The sequence below is a fragment of the Porites lutea genome, chromosome 7 (assembly GCF_958299795.1).
Source record: "Porites lutea chromosome 7, jaPorLute2.1, whole genome shotgun sequence".
NCBI lineage: Eukaryota > Metazoa > Cnidaria > Anthozoa > Scleractinia > Poritidae > Porites > Porites lutea.
The window spans coordinates 34221661-34247144 of NC_133207.1; the positions used below are offsets into that span (position 1 = coordinate 34221661).

Consider the following 25484-nt stretch of genomic DNA (forward strand, 5'->3'; position numbering starts at 1 on the left):
TTTTTGTTTGCGCATTATTAGTAGTAAGATGTGTCTTGACTGATTATATTATTTAATCCCCTAAAATCCTCTGGTTACTTAATGGAACTTAAATGTCTTTTTTATGAAAGCTTCTTTTCCGATCAGTATATAGTTATCGAAATTATAAACTGAGTAACTGCGGGTTTTGACGCTCTTAAAAGGCAAGCGAGTACTGCAAATGGATGAACACTTAAACACATGCACGAATCTGATATCCATAGAGACCACTAATTTATCGAAAGGGAATTCGAAGGAGTTTTTAAAAGACTGTTTAAATTGAGTAAGTTATAAACCGGCTTTATTCACCTTTTTCAAATTCTTTTTTTATTGAATTTGCATATCGAATGCTGGTCCAATTCATAAAATGGCACCAAGTATGTCATACCTGGCATTTACAATCAAATGTTTTTGTAGTGCAAGGTAGAAAATCGTTCAACCTGCAAGCAACAGATCTTTAAAAGACGTTTTCAACAGTAAAGCGTTTCAGCGACTGTTTTGATTTTCACTGTAGGTCAACATTAATTTTAAAACTATTTCCAACTTAAATGTCAGCTGAGAGCGTCGTTCCCTGTATGAGACTTTTAAAGGCAGTTATATAAGATCCTTCCGCAAATATGTGCTGCTTTTCGAGTTCGAAAAAGAATCAGTTTAAATGCATTTTGTCACTATGTTAAGCTTTTATTGTGTTGCAAGGCAATAAAGCCCAGCAGGTGATTATAAACAACTAATTCTTCATTATTTTTGTGCTCCAAGAAACAAATACGTTTCACTAAATAATCCCTTTAGAGCATATTGGGATATGTTAACTAGTATTATTTGCCCAGACGTCTCGAATGTAGAGAACCATATCGCATTAAGCAAGCTTGTCACGCTATAGATCCTGAACTCGTAAGCGTTTAAGATCGAAGAATATTCCAAATATTTAACAATTGACTCTATTGTAATACAAAAGTCAGCGAAGCACCGACAGCATCTAGCCAATGAGAGTCCAGTGAAAGCCCCGTAATTGACATTTCCAATTGAGGTGATTACAATAGTTTATTTTAGTCATAAATAAGTATTTTTCTCCTGGGACTCTGGATAATTCGTCGGCGTTCGTAAGATGCAAGTTAGTATTAAGAACGTGTGATCGAATTTGTAGCATCCATGGCGGGTGGTTAAGTAAGGCCTGTAAACATTACAACATGGCTTTTTACAACCTCGTACTACTGGGTCTCTTTCTGATATGCCAGCACATTAGGTTTGTGATGGCGGCTAGCGAATGCACTACTGCAATCGTGGCTTCTGTGTTTGGAACTATTGGAGGATTGCTTCTTATTGCTGCCATTGTGGCGCTTGTTTGGTACTGCTGCCGACAGCGAGACTCAAGTACGAAACTTCACATTTTTTTGTAACAATCCAAAATTTCCAAGAGATTTCAGTGCGAAGATCACTTGGACCCGTTACTCGTTAAGGGGCACTAACCTATGTTATGCTTAATTTCTTTTTTTTCTTAGCTTCTCTTTCCACATCTTCTGCCGATTCCGCAAGCGATCATGAATTTTCATTCGGCACAAAGACGAAAGGTGGTAACATCGGCTTAAATGGCAATGGGACACCTGTTACGTTTTCACATCGCTACAGTGAAAAAGCACCTTCAGTTGGTAAGTCAAAAATGCCAAATGCAAGCAATTTATAGACATACGCACTTACACATTCCTGTGGTACAGCCTTTAAACTCCCGTTTTAAAAATAATTTTTGCTCTGCTTGTTTCAAAAACATTAGTTTTAGAAATGAGTAAAACTTAAAAAATAAAAACTACGCGATGCAGGTTTAAAAAGAACATGAAGGTTATTTGCTTTGCAGCATTAATAAGCTTTAAAGAATTTGGGTAATCGTTATATTGGCCAATTTCCACATTCATTAATGAAACTAAACAATAAACTTTAAAGCCATTTGTTGTTATAGCGCAAGTAACAGCCACTTTTCTAAGGATATTCTCGCTTATCTCTAGTTAAGTTCATGCCGGAGAGACTTTACTACGCTAACAGTTAACAAGCTCTCATATGAACAAATTCGCTCGGGAATATAACTTACCTCCAACTGATATTTTTGATTCGCCGCAGTCAGCCGTATCAAAGCTCGTATTGATTTCTTTTTCTTTTTCCTTTTTACTTCAGTCAAAATCTTTTTACCAGTTTCAGCGTCTTGTATGCTGATCGTGTTGTACATAAAATAATTCCGTTCCACGAAAATCATCCTGTCATTTATCTCAACAAAACGCCGCAAACCAGCTAAGGAACTCAAGATGACGCAGGGAATTTGCATAAATACCATTGATTTTTTACAACCATTCAAGCACAGAATATTCAAAGAAAAGAATACAGTGTTCTCTTGTTTCAAGTTCATTATGAAATGAAGTTACCAACTCTTGTACTATTGAGTAAAAACCACGACTCCTTGCCGATTAGGGGGAGAGAACTATAAAGGTAAATTTACCGATGAGGAAAGAGTTATTCAGGATACATGAACGAGAATTTTCTTTCAACCCCAAAAAAACTTCGAGAAGGTTTCGGAATCAAAAGCTTCCCTCAAACTGGATGTTGGCATTCCAAACTGAGTGATTTAAAAAAATATTTGTGGTGAACACAGCATGAAAGTGACGTTTTTCTGAAGGCGCAAAAAAAGTTGAAAGAAAAAAATTTTAAAGTAATGAAATTCTCTAAACTAGATGTATCATTGAATCATCCAAAGTAACCAAAAAAGCTGTAAAGTCATTAAAATCTGGTATTCATAAACCACTATGATTTATTACAGTTTTCACGGGGTTGTGTTTAGACAATAAAGACAATTTATAAAGATTTAATAATTCAGTTCTCTAACTGTTCACTTATTCAATTGCTAGAACCTTACCTTGGTTCTGCTTCTGCATGTTTTTAAATTAAGTTAAAGCAAACTTTGATATTTTTTTAGTTCCTTGAATCAAGATATTCTGGTATTGTTGTGTTTGTTTCCTAATTTTCAAATGTTTATAACAATATTTAAGGAAAATTGATGTTTTCTGGTGCTAATTCAGGTAAAAAAAGCAGGGAGTAAATGTTTCCTCTGTAAATGAACTTAAGCAAAAAGAGTGGGAAAAAATGATTTACAAGTAAAAAAACATGCCTTTCGATCTTTAGACTGAGAAACTCGCTTACTAACCTACCACCAAAAAGTGATTCACGATAGATATATTCTGCAGCTACAAAATCGCTGGCTAATCTATTTTATTATATCCACTTTGAAATCACTGGCGATCCCTGCAATCTGATTGGCTCTCAGCTGTGTGATTTATTCCCAAATCGCACCATTTTTGGCTCTAAATCGCATCTTTTTCCCAGGCAATGAAAAAGGCACACTAAAACAGCACAATCACGCTTATGATTTTATGCCAAATTGCACTCCACTCAGTTGAATTAGGTACGCGTCCCGTAACTTCTTAGGTTGGGTAGTCTTGAGAAACTTTTTCTATCTCAGCGATCGTTGTCGCAGCGATCGCAGCGATCGCTGGAAAGTGGCTTCCATCGCTATATCACAGCGATCATAGGGATCATACAGAAACCAGGCTTTACCCGATGATTGTGTTTGCTTTCGATTGAATGATATCACTTACACAAACATGGTCATTTTCAGTGTTTGTTTTACATTCTTTTTTACCACTTTTTTCTGTATCTTGTGATTCGTTGTAAGTTTGTCATTCCACTCTGTCTAATAGGCCACAAACTTTTATTTCATTTCCTTCCTGCTGTTTGAGTTATGCAAAGCCGGATATGAGAAAATATTGACGCAGCTATCTTCAATAAATGGGAAAGATTCTTTGTGCTTGCTGTCTATTGGAACAGGAGGTCAAAATTATAACCCTTAAAGAATTTATAAATACAGTGCTGCTAGGAATATGTCTATAAACTCCTTTTTGTGACCAGTGGAAATGGCTTTCTCGGACGAAAACATATTTTCGTTCATTATTTTAGCAGAGAGAAGTCAGTCAAGCAAAGATGGTTGTAATGGAAGTCATGTGCAGTTTGCATTGTAATTAGCACCTAAACTGTACTTAGGTCCCTTGACGTAAGTTGCTGACAAGCGAGCGAATTTTAAAATCTCTGAAAATTTTGGTTCGAGCATCCAAGAACGCTAAATTTATACCACCTGTTGGGTCAATTCTTAATTTATTGTGTTCACAGTTGGTCTTTTTAACTCGCACATATGTTAGCTTTTTATAGCAATGATGTGTATGCTGGATTTAATGACGGTTAATTCAAACTTCTTGTTGTTGCGTATACCACGGAACTAGCTTCCAGTGCTCTTGAGTCTTCGTGACGAACAAACAAAAGCATTATGTTTGGTGTATTCATTTGTGCCTGTGTGTTGTTGATAGCAGTGAGACCTTCATCATATAACTTACAACACGATATAACCGAGCCGTTCGGTATTGTTAAAAAAATACAATTTTATTATATAAAACAGCAGTGAAATACCAAGTGAGCTTTTGCGCGAAAACATGATATCTTCACATTTGAAAATACGAAATTTCTCTTCAAGCGTTGACAAATATCTCAAAAGTGAGCGCCGCTGCGTGGCCATGTAACACCCACTTTATACGTTTTAGGAATAGAAATGAGAAAGCAGGAAAAAAGTTATTAAAGAATTTGAATTTGACGACTTTCAACGTGTTTTTTGCATTAGTCTGTCAGTTTATCGTATATGAACCACTTTAATGAAGTGTAAAATGTTGTGTTCCAGCCTACAACACATCAGGTGTGGTTAACCCAGCCTTTGCTGGTGGGAGTCGTGAAGTTCTTATTGACATGCCACAAGGTCATCATGATGAAGTTAAAATTGATCTGGATGGAGATCCATCGTTCAAGCCTCCTGCACATAACGATGAAATCAAGATCGACATGGATGGAGGATCTGGCATTAAACTACCCTCCGGTTCAGGGGATGCAAAGATTGACATGGATGGAGGATCTGACATTAAACTACCCTCTGGTTCAGGGGGTGCAAAGATTGACATGGATGGAGGATCTGGCATAAAACTACCCTTCAGTGGGGGGGATGCAAAGATTGACATGGATGGAGCATCTGACATTAAACTACCCTCCGGTTCAGGGGATGCAAAGCTGGATATGGACTGGGATCACGAACGTAATGTTGACTTTCCAGATGGAAATCGCCGGGAATTGAAGCTTCCCACGGGGAACGGAAGTCCTTCGGGTAGTGGTCTTCCAGGTACCGATGCAAATGTAATCATCAAGGGTCCATCGAAACCTAAGTCGATTCCAAGCGTTGATTTGGTAAGAAATTGATCAGCCCATTTTTCAATTGTTTTTACAATGTTTAATTGCTTGAGTTTTGAACCGCTACAAAAGTTGAAATAACTGGTAGCTTTGTCTATTCTTTAGCCGGATCATTTAGCGCGCGATAGTAAACACAGTGAACATGATAGTGAACATTTCCTTTGGCAATAACATAGCCTGCGTAGCAAGCGCTTCCGCGCGAGTTCGTCGAGAACGTCGGGACGAGAGCAAAAAAAAAAAGGATTGACGGGGGAGGGGGAGGGGAAAGAAGGAACCGCTTGCCCGCAAACCCCACGATTTTGAAAAACTGCGTTCGCCCACGAACGCAGCTTCTGATTGGTGCGGTCCTGTTAGTGTTGATTACTTAGCACTCAAAACATCAATCAACCAAGGTATGCTTTGTTTACGAGCGTCACAGATCTGGTCTCATCTGATTTGCGGTCGCAGATTACAAATGCTTTGGACTGATATTTATTTGAATCGTGTTTGTACAAAGGTTTATGAGATCAGAGTCTTCAAAGTATATTTGGAGATCGAGCAGTGGAGACTAAGGAAGGCCAATTTAATGGGAATGACAGCGTGCGGATCTGACTGGAAAAAAGAAAATGGACTGTTTGTTGGAGATAACATCAACGTAAATCAGAACATCAGTACTCAACACTGGCTAAAGCCGCCATAGACAAGCGATTTGTTAGCTTTCTGAAATGAAAAGATTCTTTTTGTTTATTGGAAATTTAGCGGCGTGTATTATAGAGAACGTTTCGACACAGGCTGAAGAGCAGCTGCTCTGCAAAACTTATAGCCCGCGGAGTGAATTGTTCCGGACAAATCATTGTTGACGTTTAGACAAGGTTTCACGACGAGATAAAGCCGCACAATAAAAAAACAAGAAATTCCGCAGCAACCGCTTAGAGTTTTAACCTTCTTTTATCGTAAACCTTTTTTATTACAGTTTTCGCAATCGCCTGGAACGTGTTCTATTACAGAACAAAGTAATTTTACAAGTCTGGCAATCCAGGGGTAATCTGTTCGTTATACTTCTATTTTGACGAGCTGTCAATTTACAAACGAGCCGAACCGTGAAATATCAAGGGGCGTTTTTCAGAATCGTGGGGTTTGCGGGCAAGCGTTTCCTCTTCTCCCCTCCCCCTCCCTCTTCCACCTTTTTTTTTTTCGCTTCCGCTCTTACTTTCGCGCAATAACTCGATTGGAAACGCTTGCTACGCAGGCTAGCAATAACAGCGAGAATAACTGTCATCACTGCGACCATATTGCATCCCGTTCTGTCTGTTATCACCGTATCCTTGTAAGATTCAGTTTAAAATCTCAGTTTCATCAGATCCCCCTCTTTATCGGATTTCTAGTATTACTGAAATAATATGAAACATTCTACGACTACGCCCTGTAGTCCTATCTACTTGAAATCATATCCGTTTTCCTAAGTCAGGTTAGAACTAAAACATGGAATCCTACAGTTTTTAAGTTAAGACCTATTGAAGGCTGCCATGACAAAGAATTGAGCCAACAGTGCAAAGTGGAAAAAGAGAGTCTCATTTCGAATATACTAACATCGTTTCTGCAAACTGTTACATGAGGCTAAAAAGTCTTTTCCCCATTTGCCTATCTAAAGAGGTAGAATTTTCTTAAAAACGAGTGACTTTCCTTTTCAGCCACAGAAAATTGTTGATGTATTTCTTGAACGTCCAGGAAATGGTGGTTTCGGATTACTGATAGCAAGAGACAAGACTTTGCCTCCCCCTGCCTTGTTTGTTAGAGAAGTTACACCTGGAGGCATCGCGGCAAAGACAGGACTCGTTGATAAAGGTTAGAGATTTAAACTAATAAAACCTTTGTCTAGAAAAAAAGTCGCTGCACGCCCTGTGGTAGATAATTAATTCATATCTTCTTTCACGACCTAGTCAGTTGAGGTGATGACTACCACTTTTGGACTGCATACTGCTGGTCTTCTCTTCAGGTGATAAATATAATGTCGAGTTGATTATGCAGTGCTTTTCGGATCACAATAGGGGACTATGTTTCGCGCATTTCAATTTTTAAGGTTCCCTCCGTGGTTCGCTGGTGTACAATTCATCTCCTGAGTCTTCCAACAATGACCTTGGTTGGGGACACGTTTTAGCCAATATCGAAAACAAATTACTCGAGTGCAGTGTGCAAGAGTCCGTCTTCCCATACAGTCTATGTTATGTTGTCAATGTCTATGTGATTTGTAGTGCATGTTATTTACCTGTCATGATTCAATTGGTGTCTTTTCCCTTGTCCCAGTATGATCTACAGCTGTACGCGTTAGAACTCTTTGGCCAAGAATGGCTAGACACGCCCACAAAGGGTAGGCGTTCAGTACTGTCTCGTTCAAAACGTTTACAGTTGGGCGAATCATGTTTAGAAAACGCTTGGACTTCACAAGTTGTAACCAGGCGTTATTTATTTTCTTTTTTTGCTTCTTTGACTCGAGAGGGAAAAAAACGCCTGATACATTCATTTAACAAGCCGTCAACCGCCCCCTAATTTAATTTACATAATCTAACGTCTGCTTGACCTGTCATGTTCTTAGCCAATCAACGTTTACCAGACGGGAATCAAATTTTGGCGCGAATAATGTCCCTTTTGAAATTAATTTTAGGGAAAAGAAATTTTTTAAGTACGTCCATATTCAGATGGAGCTTCCTAAAAAAATTTTTTTAATGTTTTTTTCGGTGATGAAATACTGCTAGCTGGAGCTGCTGTACCTTTTTTTAACAGCTACAAATAATAAAGAATTTACTGGTAAAAGTTCGTTGACTTCGTCATGTACCGAAAGCATTGAAAAAAAAATTATGCTGGTTTCACGGACTAAAAAGTGTTGTGAAAGTGAGGATCGCTCAGAATAATTCGCAGGTTCCTGAAGGAGGAATTACAGTCAAACTAGGTCAAGAGTCCATTCATCAATTGATTATTAATTTGAAAGTGAATCCGTTTGTCGCTTCTGTTACTTGTACCCGGTATCAAATTGCATTTAAACGATCAGTAAATTTTGGACTGGAACTTTTTAGTATACGATGAGATGGAAAGTATTTCAATGGATCAAATTTCTATTTGGAACTTGCTTCAAATTTACGAAAACTGAGCCAGCAGAATATTCATAACGAACTCGCGTGTTTATTTACTACTCCTTGCGCAAGAAAAAATGCAGACTGAAATAAACAACAACTAACAGATGGCCGATTTTGGCCAATCGGAACAGCGCAAATCATCCTTATTGTTTCCTATCCAATCAGAAAGAATTCCATATTCTGGCTTTTTTGCATGTAATTTCTGAAAGAATTGTATCATACTCTAGAGGACATGATCGCAGGCTCCGCAAGTAGCGGATCGTTTGTTCAAAGCAAAAACGATGTCTGTGCGGTTTCACGTCGAAAAATTAATGTAGCTATATTGGTTCTAGGTGACAAGATCATTGCAATTAATGAAACATCCATTGAGGGAATGCCTCATGATCAAGCCATGTCACTTTTACGAGATGATAGCTTGAAAATACTACATCTAACACTGAAGAAAAAGGAACTTTACAAGATAAAGGGTAGGTAAAAAGAGGTACTTTTTAATAATCAAGTGAACAGTTGACTAGACCAATTTCAATATATTAAAATTCAAACTTGGCTCCGAGGCTTGGGAAAATAAAACAAAAGTAATCTATTATTCATTGCTGAGCGTCAAGACGATTTCATTTGTTTTATTCCCTGAAGCCTCGCAGCCAAGCATGAATTTTGATATATCGAAGTTGGTCTAAAATTCCTTCCAATGATTGCTACACTGTTTTGTATCATTAATGTGGAGTACAATATAGAACGATGTGACAAATCAGCGACCTCATTTAAATTAGTCTTTAAGACTATACCTTTCACTGTAAAATTGACGCTCTTATAAGCTTTGTTTTTATGCGACAGTTAGATGGTGATGTTACATATTACTTCTTTGCCAAGTTAAAGAAAGGGTGGTCAAATGATATTTGTACAAAATGTGCTTTAATATAGGTTAATTTAAAGTGTGATTTCGCCTTTTTACTATAAAGACTATAACCTAATAAAACCAGTACGAAAATGCTTGCTTGGTTTTTACCTAGCATGTTTTTTCTCTCCAAAATTTCCTGTTAAAATCTGACCCAGAAAATTTAAAAGCCGTTCAAATTAGAGTTTGTTGAGAAAGCCTTTTTCCTCAATTTCAGGATTGAATTTTTAAAATTGTCTCGTACAAGCGGTTAAAACGCAACTGTTTTGTGCTTAATAGCTGCTCAGGTATACGTCCCCCCACCCCCCCCCCCCCCCCACCTCCCCCGCGCAGCTTCTCCGTAAAGGAGCTCTTCTAGTTAAGAGTGCCACCAGTTTTCATCACCCAGTTTGAAACACAAGCCTCACCACCAATTAAACATAGGTTAAGTACAGTAGTAGGGTACAGTAGAGTATCTTTATTAAATCTCCACTATATGGCTCTTCCGATTTAATTTACAAATTTGGAAAAGGAAAGAAGAAAAACAAGACTAATTTACAAATCTAATTATTAATAACAAATGGAAAAAAACTAAAACGAAATAAAAAAGTAGCTACGATAATATATCGTTATTACACTATACACATATACCTATTATTGACTTAAAAATACACTAATGACGTATACTGTTTTAGTCATGCAATCAGTCACCTAGTTCTCGGTGTGACATTGCGGCTCTAACTTTGCGCCACGCGTTCTACTATTTCTTGTGCTTGCGCTTAGCAAGTTCCAAGTGTTGATAGATCGATAATGACAGGAACGTTGTGCAGTGGCTTTCATGCACAAAGGAACGTCTAGGTTTTCCCTGAAGTACATTCAACTAAAGGATTTGTGACAAGCAAAGGAAATCGGCGCAAAAAAGTACATTCATTATAAAATTTTCAGAATCCAAACTGTGGTTTTATCCTTAAATTTTTAGGTCGCCGCTTTAACCAACATGGGCATTTTGGGAAAAGCGCATTTTCCAGAATTCTTACAAGAGAAATATACCAAGACAGCTTAAAGAATTTGGACGCCGACTCTGCCGGAAGAATTTAGTTCCACGGAAGCTGCCTAGCGCATAGTCGCTATAACAGATTGAGATTTACCTAGGCCTGGTTTCAGTTTTGCTTTAACCTGTCACCTGATATGTTCAAAAACAAGTCTATGAAAACGAGCAGTCGAAATCTTAAGGAGAACGTCTGCAAACATGATGTGCGGATTTTTCTTAAACTACTATTTAGCAATTTCAACATCGGTCTTAGATTATGGAACGATGTTTAGCGGAGTATAGAGCGAGGTCGATATCCTGAATCGACATAGTTCAACCTGTTTGGCAATGTGTATGCTATAAAACCCCAACATTAGTAGTATCAGTCGTGTGCAACGGATAATCTTTATTAGCTTTTATGATATACGAAGGTAGCTTTTTAAATTTTTTATGAAAGATAAATTGGCAGTCTTAACCCACCACTGGATGTCGTTCTTGTGTCCTTCTGAAGCATGTAAATAAAATAACAAGAATGGTGATTATATTAACATTTCAATTTTTTGATGTCAAAAATATGTGATGTCTAAGGTTGTGTAGATCCTGCTTTTGCAAAGCTGATCTGTCCAGCATTCTTGACACCAGTCTTTGTAAAAATTGTAAAGTATGCGCAACATAGCTTTAAGTTACTAATGTATCATACAGTTTTAATTCAAAATTTTTATAGCGTTATATTACTAATTAGTTACTACTTTTCTTAGCCTACATTTCAAATTTTATGTTTTGAGTGTCTTCAATTAGTAAGGGGCGGGGCCCCTCAGCTACATCTAAAATACACGTTAACAAAGTTTCATTCACGGTTTATTCATTCATCAATGTTTACATAATCATGTTACTTAGAGAAAAAGAGCATTGTTCAGAAGTCAGCGCCGTAGCTAGTATGAGGCCAACCGAGGCACTCGCCTCGGTAAAATTTTGACGAATTTCGCCGATCATTTTTATTTTACATAAGCGATCATCGGATATTTTTAACGCATCATGATATTACAAAGAATTCAGCAATTCAGTCAATATACTATGAAAAAATTACCATATCATCGATCTCAAGGGGCCACGTACGTTAATTCAAATTTTTTTTGAACAAATACTGATCAAAACCATTGGCGAGGTTAACGGTCACCCAGATTATGTAGCTTGTTTCTGATTATTGCTTTTTAAATTCCACTTAAATTAACTCGAAAAAAAGTTACCGAAAGGCCCAGAAAACGCTGCAAATCGCATTTCCGAGAGACTAAAGTTCAAAATTTCTCGGGGGGGGGGGGGGGGGCATGCCCCCGAACCCCCCTAGCAACTCCCGCCTGCCTCGGTTGGCCGTTTGGTCTGGCTACGGCACTGGAAGTATTGTAGAAATTCTGCTCTTGTAGCCAGAGGAAACTAGGAGAGAAACAAGCGTTCTCCAACTGCAGGACCTATAAAGTGTTGTATTCTCTAATCAAGCCGATGTCGTCCTCCTAACTTTAAATAGATAGTTATCTTTGATGTTGTTGGGGGAAAAGTTCCATTACAACTAGTATCTGGGTGGGTGGATGTGAAGAAGCTTGACTGTACTCAGCCTCTCTCTGGAGGCAATTTTGAGTTGAACCGAAATTTTATATTCCAATCAACTTTAAGGAAACTGCTAACAGTATCAGTGAATTTGCCTCTTTATGCGGTTAATTCAATTATATTACGTTTCTCTTTCCAAATCCTTTACTCTAGAATGTCCGTAGGTTTCAGCCTTACACTACTCAACTGTTTATTTCACAGGTAGATCAGTTGATATACCTGATGGAATCATAGAAGAATCATGTAAAGTTGATATGTCACCGGAATTAGAGGCAGGTGTGCCGACACTTGATGTTGAAGGGGTCCAAGGTCGCGCCCCTGACGGAGAAGCATTGCTAGATGTAAACATGGGTAAACCTCATCTGAATAAGCCTGTAGGAACGCTAAAAACACAGGTTTCTGGTCCAGATACGTTTACAGACGTCGATCTTGGTAAACCCTCGTATGACCTGGATCTACCGTCATCTAAAAGGAAGAGTGCCAAGTGCTTCTCATGCGCATCCAGTGGAGACAGAGACGAGCCATACATTAAAGGAAAATCGAACGTTGGCATAGGTCTAAACACACCAGACCGAAAAGCACAAGACGTTAAATTGTCTACCGGCAAACCTGACTTAAAACTTCCATCCAGAGACTTTGATGGACCGGATGGCCATATGGAGATGAAGGCAGGAAGGAACTTTGACATGAGTGGATCGGGTCCTGAAATAAGAGACCCGGATGTAGGAGATACGCAAAAGGAATATGGGCTTCGTGGATCAGCACCAGATGTTGATATAGGTGTGGACCATGGAAGATATAATGGAGATGCCTCCTTACCTACTGAAGGGGTTGCTCCAAAAGGACCCGGGCTTGGTCCCTCTTCCGCCGAGATCGATTTGCCTTCTGGAAAGAAAAAAATAGGAAACTGCCTTACGTGCACAGCAAGTGGTAAAAAAGATGAGCCCTATAGGAAAGCTAGGAAAAACTATGGATACGAGTTTGAAGGACAAGACGTTGATGGCTCCATAGAAATGAAAAGGCTTTCTGGGCCTTCAACTGATGCCAGTGGACCAGATGTTAACATTTCTAAGAAACGACCAGGAGCCAAGTTAGACACCGGTGATGTCGATTCACCTGAGGCGAGATTAAATACAGAAATATCAGGTCCCAACGCTAAACTGTCATCTGGTAGAGTAAAAGGCCCCTCAGCAAGTGGTGACGTACATTCTCCGGAAGTAGATTTTCCCTCCGCCAAGAAGAAGAGTGGTAGCTGTTTCTCCTGTGTAGGAAGTGGGGATAAAGATGAACCATACAGAACAAACAGAGGAAAGACAGATTTCAGTTGGAATCCACCTGAAGTTGACGGATCTTTAAAAATGGAGAAACCTGACGAGCTGGATATCAGTGGCTCTGGTCCTGGTTTCAGTGGGAGGGGAGAGAAAAAGGACTTGGGATACCAAGTAACTGGCCCAGACTTCAATGTTCATGGACCAAACAAAGGTATTTCCACAGAAATACCGAAGATGGCGGTCGATACAGCATATCCTCATGTCAAGTCAGCAGACGTGCCCTCTGGAAATATGAGCGCAGGTATTTCTGGCCCTGAAATTGATCTAAGTGGACCAAGTGCAGACGTTCCTGACAGAGACTTCACTATTAAAGGACCGAAAGGAGATTTTTCTGGGCCTAAATTTGACGCTAGCCGACCCAAGGCAGGAGTGTCGGGGCCTGAAATAGATCTTAGCGGACCAAGTCCAGACCTTCCTAAGGGAGACATCAATATTAAAGGGCTGAAAGGAGACTTTTCTGGACCCAAATTTGACGTTAACCGACCAAAAGGAGGAGTGTCAAGGCCTGAAATGGATCTTAGAGGACCAAGTGCAGACGTTTCAAAGGGAGACTTCAATGTTAGGGGACCAAAAGGAGTCTTTCCTGGGCCAGAATTTGACGCTCGCCGACCAGAAATAGGGGTTAATGGGCCTGAAATTGATCTCGATGGTCCCAATTCGGACGTTTCTAACGGAGAATTCAACATGGGAGGTCCTAAAGGAGATTCTTTCCGACCAGAAACGGAATTTTCTGGACCTAACATTGACTTACGTGGACCCAAAGCTGGCGCTTCCAGTGTTTCTGGTCCGGGTCCTGATTTATCAACTGGAAATATAAAGGACGCTAAAGTTCATTTGGATGCCCCGTCTGCTGAAATAGATTTGCCTTCCAGAAAGAAGAGAATGGGTGGAAATTGTTTTTCATGCGCTGGTGCGGCTGACAAAGATGTGCCATATGGGAAGAAAGCAGTAGATGCTAATGTTGATCTTAAAGGTTCTGATGCAGGCGTTGCTGGGCCGAAATTGGACACTAGCCGACCAACAGTAGGCGTTTCGGGTCCTGGCATTGGTTATAGTGGACCAAATGCAGACCTTCCTAAGGGTGACTTCAATATTAAAGGGCCGAAAGGAGACTTTTCTGGACCCGAATTTGACGTTAACAGACCCAAAGCAGGATTTTCTGGACCAGAAATTGATCCAAGTGGACCAAGTGCAGACGGTCCTGACAGAGACTTCCATATTAAAGGGCCGAAAGGAGACTTTTCTGGACCCGAATTTGAAGCTAGCCGATTCAAAGCAGGAGTTTCTAGACCTGAAATTGATCTTAGTGGACCAAGTGCAGACGTTTCAAAGGGAGACTTCAATGTTAGGGGACCAAAAGGAGACTTTTCTGGGCCAGAGTTTGACGCTTGTCGACCAGAAATAGGAGTTAATGGGCCTGAAATTGATCTCAGTGGCCCAAATTCGGGCGTTTCCAACGGAGAAATCAACATAAAAGGACCTAAAGGAGAGTTTTCCAGGTCCGAACTCGATTCTCTTCGACCAGAAACAGAATTTTCTGGCCCTAACATTAACTTTCGTGGACCCAAGGCTGGCCCTTCCGTTAAAGAACCAAATATGGAACTAACAGGAAAGCCTAAAATTTCTGGTCCTGGTCTTGATGTATCAACTAGAAATATAAAAGACCCTAAAGTTCATTTGGATGCCCCGTCTGCTGAAATAGATTTGCCTTCCAGAAAGAAGAGAATGGGTGGAAATTGTTTTTCATGCGCTGGTGGGGCTGACAAAGATGTGCCATATGGGAAGAAAGCAGTAGATGCTAATGTTGATCTTAAAGGTTCTGATGCAGGCGTTTCTGGGCCGAAATTGGACACTAGCCGACCAAAAGTAGGCGTTTCGGGTCCTGGCATTGATTATAGTGGACCAAGTGCAGACCTTCCTAAGGGTGAGTTCAATATTAAAGGGCCGAAAGGAGACTTTTCTGGACCCGAATTTGACGCTATTCGACCCAAAGCAGGATTTTCTGGATCTGAAATTGATGTAAGTGGACCAAGAGCAGACGCTCCTGACAGAGACTTCAATATTAAAGGACCGAAAGGAGACTTTTCTGGACCCGAATTTGACGCTAACAGACCCAAAGCAGGATTTTCTGGACCAGAAATTGATCCAAGTGGACCAAGTGCAGACATTCCTGACAGAGACTTCCATATTAAAAGGCCGAAAGGAGACTTTTCTGGGCCCGAATTTGAAGCTAGCCGATTCAAAGCAGAAGTTTCTAGACCTGAAATTGATCTTAGTGGACCAAGTGCAGACGTTTCAAAGAAAGACTTCAATGTTATGGGACCAAAAGGAGACTTTTCTGGGCCAGAGTTTGACGCTTGTCGACCAGAAATAGGAGTTAATGGGCCTGAAATTGATCTCAGTGGCCCAAATTCGGGCGTTTCCAACGGAGAAATCAACATAAAAGGACCTAAAGGAGAGTTTTCCAGGTCCGAACTCGATTCTCTTCGACCAGAAACAGAATTTTCTGGGCCTAACATTGACTTTCGTGGACCCAAGGCTGGCGCTTCCGTTAAAGAACCAAATATGGAACTAACTGGAAAGCCTAAAGTTTCTGGTCCTGGTCTTGATGTATCAACTGGAAATATAAAAGACCCTACAGTTAACTTGGATGCCCCGTCTGCTGAATTGGATTTGCCTTCTAGAAAGAAGAGAATGGGTGGAAATTGTTTTTCATGCGCTGGTGGGGCTGACAAAGATCTGCCATATGGAAAGAAACGGGTAGATGCTAATGTTGATCTAAAAGGTCCTCATGCAGACTTTTCAGCGCCCGAATTGAACACAAGCCGACCAAAAGTAGGAGGTTTAGGTCCTGGAATTGATCTCAGTGGACCAAGTGCAGACATTTTTAAGGGAGACGTCAATATTACTCGACCGAAAGGAGACTTTTCTGGGCCCGAATTTGACGCTAGCCGACCCAAAACAGGTGTGTCAGAGCCTGAGATTGATGTCAGTGGACTAAGTGCAGACATTTCCAAGGCAGACTTCGATGTAAGAGGACCGAAAGGAGATTACTCTGGGCTCGATGTTGATGCTAGCCGACCAAACCCAGGACTTCCTGGACCTCATTTGGAGCTCAGTGGACCAAGTGCAGATATTTCCAAGGGAGACTTTAATACAGGAGGACCCAAAGCAAACTTGTCCAGGCCCGAATTTGACACGAGCTATCCAAAAGCAGGCGTTTCTGGGCCTAAAGTAAGTGCAGGTAGATCAAGCACCGATTTTTCAGGGCCTAAATTAGATGTCAGTGGATTAAAGGCAGACCTGTCTGTTGAAAAACCAAAGGTGTCTGGTCCAGATCTTGATGCCTCGATTGGAAAAGTTGAGGACCCTGAAGTTAATGTCAATTCTCCGTCTGCTGATTTAGATTTTCCTTGCAGAAAGAAGAGAAAGAGTGTAAATTGTTTGTCTTGCACTGGTGGGGTTGATAAAGATGCGCCATATGGAAAGAAAGCGATGGATGCTAATATTGATCTAGAAGGTCCTAACGGGAAAAACCGAGATGGCGAGTTTGAGCTTGGCCATCCAGAGTTTGATGGAAAATTTGGAGCCAAAAAAGCTGGCAGTTTTGACCTTCACGGACCCAATATTGACAGTGAGGACTTGGCGATGAAGATAAATACTCCAGATTTCGACCTAAGGTCCAACAAACCTAATTCTAGTTTCCAAACACCAGACCTGGACGTAAAGGCTGGTAATAAAGGGGAAATAGACATTTCCCTACCAAACGTTACTCATGAAAAGCCAGAATTATCAGGAACCTTTACTGGTGTACAAGATAAAGACATCGAACTTAGAAGTCCGGGCCTAGATATTAACAGTTCGCAAGGCAGCGCTGATTGGGGCATTTCTGGGTCAAATCTTCCTGACGCGCCCAGGGTTGCTATCAACAAGCCGTCAATTTCTGGTGGGGATTTAGATGCTGATGCCGAAGTACCAGGTCTAAGAATTTCCGGTAGTAAACCTTCATCGGAATTGGATACAAACGCCCTTGATAATAACACAGACGTTCCTAAGAGCGATCTCCGTTTTGGCATAAGTAAGCCAGACCTTGATACGAAAGCTGAACTACCTGATCTAGAAATTTCAGCCCCAAAACCGCAATTTGGCGGAGAAGAATTTGACATGGATAATTCAGAGCCAGAAATTCCTACTAATGATTTTAACTTTGATCCAAGTTTACCTGGAATCGGACGAGGAGTTGGAGGACTGGACAAGAACATGAGAACAGGTGAATACTTAGACATTGATATAAATCGACCTGACATTAACGAATATGACATGGATATACCGAAGCCGAAGATTGAGACAGGTGATGTCAGCTTAGAAGGCAGTTTGCCTGAACTCGATACCTCTGCTGAGAGTCCAGCAATTGGTTTAGACGATAGACAGCTAGATATTAATGTCTGGCAACCGACCCAAGACATCCTAGCACCAAAAACACTCGACTCACCAGAGCCAAATGGAGGATGGTCTTTTCAACCCGGAGGAAAAGACTATGACACCAATTTTGACTGGAGTGTAAATACATCAACACCCAAACAAAAAGGCAGCAACCTTGCAAAACTGGAGTTAGAGACCGAACCGCTAGCAGTAGTAAACGATTCCAATTTAGAGCTTCAAAGTACTCCAACGAAATTTCCTTCGATGGATTACGAGGAACCTCGAAATCTTCAGCGTTATGATGAGATTCGCCCTGACATGGAATTAAGGTTGTTATCCCCAAAGAAGACGGACTATCCAAAACCAGGTTTTGAATTTGAAAACTCAGAAGGAAGTATTGATGTTGGAAAGGATGGGATAGAGCGGAAACCAGGCAGAATGTCTTTAGTTAAGGTGGAAGAAAACGTGACCATCTGCTCAGCGTCACTTGAAGAAGATGAGCCTCCCGCTCCAAGGAAAAGAACATTGACACTAGACAGAGAAGTTAGGCAGAAAATTGAAGTTGTTTTCCCAGGTGAAGAGGGTTCAGACACAAAACAAAAAGGTTCGTCTAGCTCGTCCTCATCTTCCTCCTCTGAAAGTGAAGATAACAAAGAAAAAACCGAAAAGCGTAAAAAGAAATCGCGGTTGTTTAAGGCGTTCAGAAAAAGTTCAACCAGTTCTGCATCTTCAAAAGAGGATGAAACTCCTAAGCAAAAAGAAAAAGAAAGGAAATCTTCAACAAGTTCTTCCGCATCCGAAGACGAGAAGGAAGGAAAAAAGAAACCATCAAAAGGTGATCTTGCCATGGGAATAACAACCCAAATAAAGCCAAAGAAACGCAAAAGTTCTGGCAGCTCTTCCTCATCGGATAATAAAACTGGTAAAAAGAGGTCTGTCAAGCAAAAAGACTCCAAGCAGCACAAAACGTCCACCAGCTCAACATCGTCGTCAGACGAGGACCATTCTAAGAAGACCAATTTTCCAATTTCAAGTGAATACCCCAGTGCACCAGTAAAGTACAACGTGGAATACACGACATTACCCGAACAATATCTTGTGAGTGCAAACGCAGGAGGACCTAAGAAACCAGAGTCAAGTGTACCTACTGTGGTCTCTCACATCCGAGATGACAAATCTAAACATGAAGAAAGAAAAAGCTCCACAAGCTCCTCGTCTGATGAGAGTATACCAAAGCACAAAACGTCTCCTAAAGATCCTCAACCATCGATGCTATACAAAGTAGAGTATTTTACTAATCAGCAAAAATATATCATTGAACCTCATGATGAATTTGATAAACCAGAATTAAGTGCTGCAGAGGTCCAGGAAGATGCTCTAAAAGTGGAATTTCACTCTGTTAAACCTGAAGATACCAAATTCTCCTTTATTGAATCAAAGGAACGGAAAAGCTCAACAAGTTCGTTATCCTCGGAAAAGGGTGCTTCCGACGTCCAGGAAGTCGACCTGAAGATGGAATCGCCTTCTATTGAAGTTAAAGATCCATCAGCAAATGAGCGCAAGAGTTCAACAACTTCAACTTCCTCTGAAGAGAGTGGTCGTCTCTCACCCAACCTAGGGGTAAGCGTGCAAAGGCAAGAAACAGTGCACCATGTGTCAACCCCTGATCGCTTCTCTATCAATCAGGTGGACGTCCCAGCAGTAACTGAAGACCCTTTAGTCATCGTAACTCGCTCCTTTAAAAGACCTGTACCGGAGAGTGACGAGGAAGGCGCCACGGAACATTCTAAAGTCCAGCTTAACGAGCCTCCAGTGACCTTAGCCTACCATCTCCAGTACACTCACAATATTAGAATGGGTATGGAGGACAATGATAACCAAGTCCAAGAAGAAGGAATTGCACCTGTTGTTCGTTCGCGATCAGTAGAGTATGAAGTTCCAGACTTGTCAATTGTGTTGCAACCAGAAGACGATCATTCATTCAAAGCAAATGAGCGCAAGAGTTCAACAACTTCAACTTCCTCTGAAGAGAGTGGTCGTCTCTCACCCAACCTAGGGGTAAGCGTGCAAAGGCATGAAACAGTGCACCATGTGTCAACCCCTGATCACTTCTCTATCAATCAGGTGGACGTCCCAGCAGTAACTGAAGACCCTTTAGTCATCGTAACTCGTTCCTTTAAAAGACCTGTACCGGAGAATGACGAGGAAGGCGCAACGGAACATTCTAAAGTCCAGCTTAACGAGCCTCCAGTGACCTTAGCCTACCATCTCCAGTACACTCACAATATTAGAATGGGTATGGAGGACAATGATAACCAAGTCCAAGAAGAAGGAATTGCACCTGTTGTTCGTTTGCGATCAGTAGAGTATGAAGTTCCAGACTTGTCAATTGTGTTGCAACCAGAAGACGATCATTCATTCAAAGCAAATGAGCGCAAGAGTTCAACAACTTCAACTTCCTCTGAAGAGAGTGGTCGTCTCTCACCCAACCTAGGGGTAAGCGTGCAAAGGCATGAAACAGTGCACCATGTGTCAACCCCTGATCACTTCTCTATCAATCAGGTGGACGTCCCAGCAGTAACTGAAGACCCTTTAGTCATCGTAACTCGTTCCTTTAAAAGACCTGTACCGGAGAATGACGAGGAAGGCGCAACGGAACATTCTAATGTCCAGCTTAACGAGCCTCCAGTGACCTTAGCCTACCATCTCCAGTACTCTCACAATATTAGAATGGGTATGGAGGACAATGATAACCAAGTCCAAGAAGAAGGAATTGCACCTGTTGTTCGTTCGCGCTCAGTAGAGTATGAAGTTCCAGACTTGTCAGTTGTGTTGCAACCAGAAGACGGTCATTCGAAGGACGAAGAGAAAGCTGAAAATCGGGTGCCAACCGACGAAAAAGACCGCGCATCTCCGACAATGAACATACAAGCACATACCTTTGAGACCGTGTACGAGGTAAATATTCCGGAAAGACCAACCACAGATAACTATGAGCTGGAAATTCAAGAACACTCACCTGTTGTTGTGTTACGGTCAGTTAAAAGGATTTCCTCTGAACATAATGACATGGAGGAAGATACCCAGATATTAACCAGCAATGCAGACGTTCAGTTAAGTGAGCCTAGTAACGATGTCCAGCTCGACTATCCAGAGGGATGGGGTGTTTCCACCACTGATGACTACCATTTGCCGAGAGCTGAAGAAGAATGGATCGTGAAGCACTCAGTGAAAAAGGATAAACCAGACATAACATCCTTGGCAGGTTCACTTGATTTTCCTGAAAATAAAAATCAGCCGAAGGCAGAATCTAACCAGGATAAAGATGCCAGTGTAAAATCTCCTCGTGAGGCAAGTTCCGTAAGACGAAATTCTAACTCTCGCCTTTGGGACTTAATGCAGGGATACTTGATAGAGAGACCAATTGTGGATGATGATGATGATGATGACAAAGACTCTACACCAGACCCTGAAAAGACCACGGAAGTAAAGAATGAGGGTGACTCAAAACCAGAAAAACCGGAAAGAAGTGTTTTTAATTTTACGATACAGCCGGTCAAATTTGATACCGTTGATGTCCAAGTTCAAGCTAACGACAGTAAAGAACCAGCGAAAAAATTGACTACGTCCTTTACACAAGTAGAGGTTGATGTTCCAAAAGAAACACCTCCTGTCTCTCAGTTTGATATCATCGCAGTTAAACCTGATGTTAAAGAGCAGCATACTGAACTTACGACTGCGCCAGTTCCGAAAGTGGAAAGTGTTATACCAAAAGCAAGATCCAGCGTGTCACAGTTTGAACCTGTTGCCATTCAACTTGACGTCGGTGGTAAACAGCCTATTGTAAAAGATTCTCGTTCCTCATGGCGAAAGGAAGCTTCGCTTCCCTCAGATGCAGATGACAACGAATCCGACCCTTGGATGAGACATTACTCCAAAGGACTTCATCAAAGAGGCCATCATCAACCATCAACTTCAAAGTTTACGGAAAAGGAATCAACAGTTCCTGAAAGGCCAGGCCTAAGCCTGTCTAAAGTACCACACGTTAAAGGAGTAAGGACATCATCTGAGCACCAACGTGAAAGGCCAAGATATTCCATCGATGGCCGGGCTCGTATCGAGCCTGCATCTTTTCCAAGCGTCACAAATCGCAGCCAACCAGGGACATCCAGACAAGAGCCCTCGAACAGACCATCAGTTAGCAGTTTACGTTCTTTTTGGGATAAATAATTTCGGCCGCGCAGACGAAATTAAAAAGAAACATACCATTATTATGGAGAACATTTCCGTTATTAAGGTGCGTGGTAACAATTAGAAAAAAAAAACAGTCCACTAGAGGGAACAAACATTTTCAGCAAACTGACCCGATATTTTTAACTATTGCGATATTATAAGATGAGCAGCTTTATTGATAAAGCACGCCAAAATCGATGATAGATTCATCAACTTCTTAAGCTATTATAATTATTTCCAGTGAGAAAGGACGATGATTTTACATGCTGCCAATTTAATTCATAATTATTAATGTAATTAATTACGAGTTCATCCTTTGAGGTGATGGTTTTGATTTGAATGAAACTGAGTTGGGAGGCAAGGCATATAGGTGCGGTTACACTAAACATTTTCTCCAAAGCTCCCTTGGGGACAGCAGTTTCGGCTGGGCTAACTCTTGCGGTTACACGCTGATATATTTCCCGAGGGGAAAAAATTCGACCGATCTCTTGTACTGGCATAAAACGCAGAATGTCTTCTACCATTTCATCCTTTACATAAAACGTTAATAATTTCAGCTTTGTTTGGTGATAGCGATAAACGCTTAATTTTGAGACGAAAACGAAGGTTTCGACCAACCTTACGCGTTTAATCTAATGTTCTCAGCTTCTCCTTCAAAAAAAACAAAACAAAACAAAACAACAACAAATTTCACTTACCAGTCAAATTGCATGTTCGCAAAATTGGCTCCAACTACCTCATAAAGAAATGGCTCTTTTAAGTTAAAACTGCTGATGGAAACAAAAATATTAAGTTTCTCAAGGCGATTTTGAATTTATTACACATACGAACGTTCATCGTAAGGCTGGAAATCCTGTTGTGTGGTCGAACTTCAGGATAGATTTGGCGCCAAGATGAACATAGCAAATGAATAACACGTGTTTTATAGTCTTCGCTACATTTCACTTTCTCGTGATTGGTTGAGCCACTTTGAGTTCTTATTCAAAAACTCATAGAACCTAGCTCGGGAATTGTCATGGGGAATTCTTTTGTCTTAGTTTTTTTGACGTAGAAATTTCCCCAAGGCATTTTCACTTAAGAATATCGTTTGCAGTTGCTTAACCATTGGCAAGAGCCACTAACCCAAGGGTAAAACGGCTGGAGTAACCGCAGTTAAATGTCTGTCTTGGGATTTTAAGCTCCGAGTGACAATTTGCAGTGATACAGTGTCACCACCCCGCCTTACTCGACTGCCTTATCTACACGACTTAACTTGTTATTGCGACCAGTTTTTTGGCCCTTGGTCATCTCGGTAATACTGTACGACCACTTCGTTTTTTTGATGAGATTTTCATCGAACGCTGGTGGTCGCAGAAAAGGGGTTTCGCTGCATTATTCGTTGCTCGCATTCGCACAGCAAAAGAATTGCACATATCATTGAAGTTTTTTTGCTCGTATGGACTAATCAACAAGTTTTCATTGAGAATTGTTTGGCTCGTAAAGATGATTTGAAAATTATATCTAGCACTGACATTCGTTCCCCGCGATCAATAGACTCCGTGTCTATTTCCTCTTCACATCAGCCCGGTTACACAAAAATTATAACTTTCGCGCCACCATAGCTTCGGCAACCCTTAATGCTGTATCGCTGCAGTTAAATGGGATGCTTATGACGTGGAGAACACAGCAGGCCATGCAAGACGACGACATCCGGGCCGCCAGAATTCATCTCGCTTTTTGATTCCAGTAACCGTGATGAAGGGTTCCGCATATGGCAAAATTTTCAGCCCACTTACCGAGATCTCGGGAACCAAGCCAGCCTGCACTCTCAAATGAACACACTTAAAAGTTTACAAAGGATTTAGAGGAAAGGCAAGATCTCGGAAACTTGGCTCATGTGAAGAGGCCCCAAGTGTCTGTAAAGTTAGTCCTACAATCATGGACAAAAGTCTGGGGACACTTGCATTTCTGGGGCGTTTTATAATTCACACAGGTCCAACCCCTCCCCTCACCCCACAAACAATGTTGGACGCGTGTATTCAGAATTGCTTTCCAAAATTAAACTTTGTATAGGGTGGGGAAAGGGAGAACTGCATGAAAATTTCGAAAAGGATGCATTGTTTTATGAGGGAACCGAGAAATAACAGAAAAATATGAGTATTGACCTACTGTCCCAAGGACTTTTGTCCATGATTGTAGTTTTTTTATCGTTTCTGGACATGCAACCAAATTTTACCGTCTGCAAAAACTAAACAGTTGGGGGGAAAGGCTCACTGAGATTAGTACGGCAGACAATACAAAGGAAAATGAGAGATATATTATGCATTTGAAATAAGTTATGGTTTCTATGAATCGTTTATCTTGGAAGGGGCTAGTAGTAAGCTTCCTCGTCTTGCGTTGTTTGCAAGCCTATATTTTATACATTAATACACACAACACAATGTTACAATTTTATTACTCAAAAATCATACATCGGGTTTTTTATTGAAACTGATATTATTGCAAGTAATGTGAAATTTAAAATAGAATAACATTTTAAGTAAATTCCAAAATTGTTTAACTATGCGTTAATGATGCTAAGCTGTATAAGTAGACTATACTTGAGGGACTCTGTCATCTGTATGTCAACAAATCTATAGACAGCAGTGAAGGGATCTTGGGACGAACTTTCGACTATGCTAGGATTATATGTTACCGTTTGGCAAAATAGGACTTTGTCTTCCATCAAAGGCGAGATCTCGGAAACCTGGCCCATGTGAAGTGGCCCTAGGTGTCTGTAAAGTTAGTCCTAGTAGTTTAACGTTTCTGGACATGCAAGCAAATTTTACCGTCTACAAAAACAACCTGGAAATTCTGCCCAATAAAAATACTTCATTAGGTGCATGTATTGCAGTTTGTAAGCTTATACTGTAATGCAGTTGTAGAGCTCCTCAAATGTCTTCTTAGTCCAGTGAGCTTATGATATATTTTACAACTATTCTGGACTGTAATTTTAAGCCTTGGAAAGTTGATATATTCACCAATAAATCAAAGTTTGTATCATTTAGCTCAGTGCTTATCTAAATTTCTTTCGGATACAGAGCGAGCTACTAATTTCTGTCAAAAAATATAACTTGCTTAGTGAGCGAGATGATTCTATCCCTACACACACGGACGAAATTCGCATCACTATAGCGGATGTTACTACTACGAGAGCCCTTATACGTAGCTTTCATACTGACAATTGTAGATGGTGTCTGCATCTCTCGTTTCCACTTCTGCTGAAGTTGGAGACGGACTGGAATCCGCGACATTTTTCTTGATGATAATCAAATTGCAGAATGTTTCATACAGCTCTGTGAGCCCCTCCCTAAAACTAGCGCAGCTGTGATAGGAATGCTTGCTCTTCTTCAGATTTGAAAGATCTTGTATGAATCGTTCACAAGTATGTCTAACAATTTCCGCTTCCGGCTTCACCTTCGTTACGCGTTCGTATACTTCCCTGAGTATCTCTATGTTCCGGCTAACTCCTTCGTCAATCGCTCCTTTGCTCAACCCCAAAAGGTGTACATACACACGTACCTCAT

The 25484-nt window shown here is 40.7% G+C and overlaps 1 protein-coding gene and 1 pseudogene across 1 annotated transcript; one reads left to right on the plus strand and one right to left on the minus strand.

Annotated features, from left to right (window-relative positions):
- Window positions 1-841: 841 nt before the first annotated feature.
- Window positions 842-24964, plus strand: LOC140944843 (uncharacterized). The gene is made up of 6 exons (XM_073393945.1): window positions 842-1389; window positions 1518-1664; window positions 4781-5334; window positions 7008-7161; window positions 8780-8914; window positions 12155-24964. The coding sequence occupies exons 1-6, from the start codon at window positions 1206-1208 to the stop codon at window positions 21934-21936; spliced, it is 10956 nt and encodes a 3651-aa protein (XP_073250046.1). The 5' UTR covers window positions 842-1205; the 3' UTR covers window positions 21937-24964.
- A 149-nt stretch (window positions 24965-25113) lies between these two features.
- LOC140943504 (uncharacterized) overlaps window positions 25114-25484 on the minus strand; it is a 1398-nt pseudogene continuing 1027 nt past the window's right edge.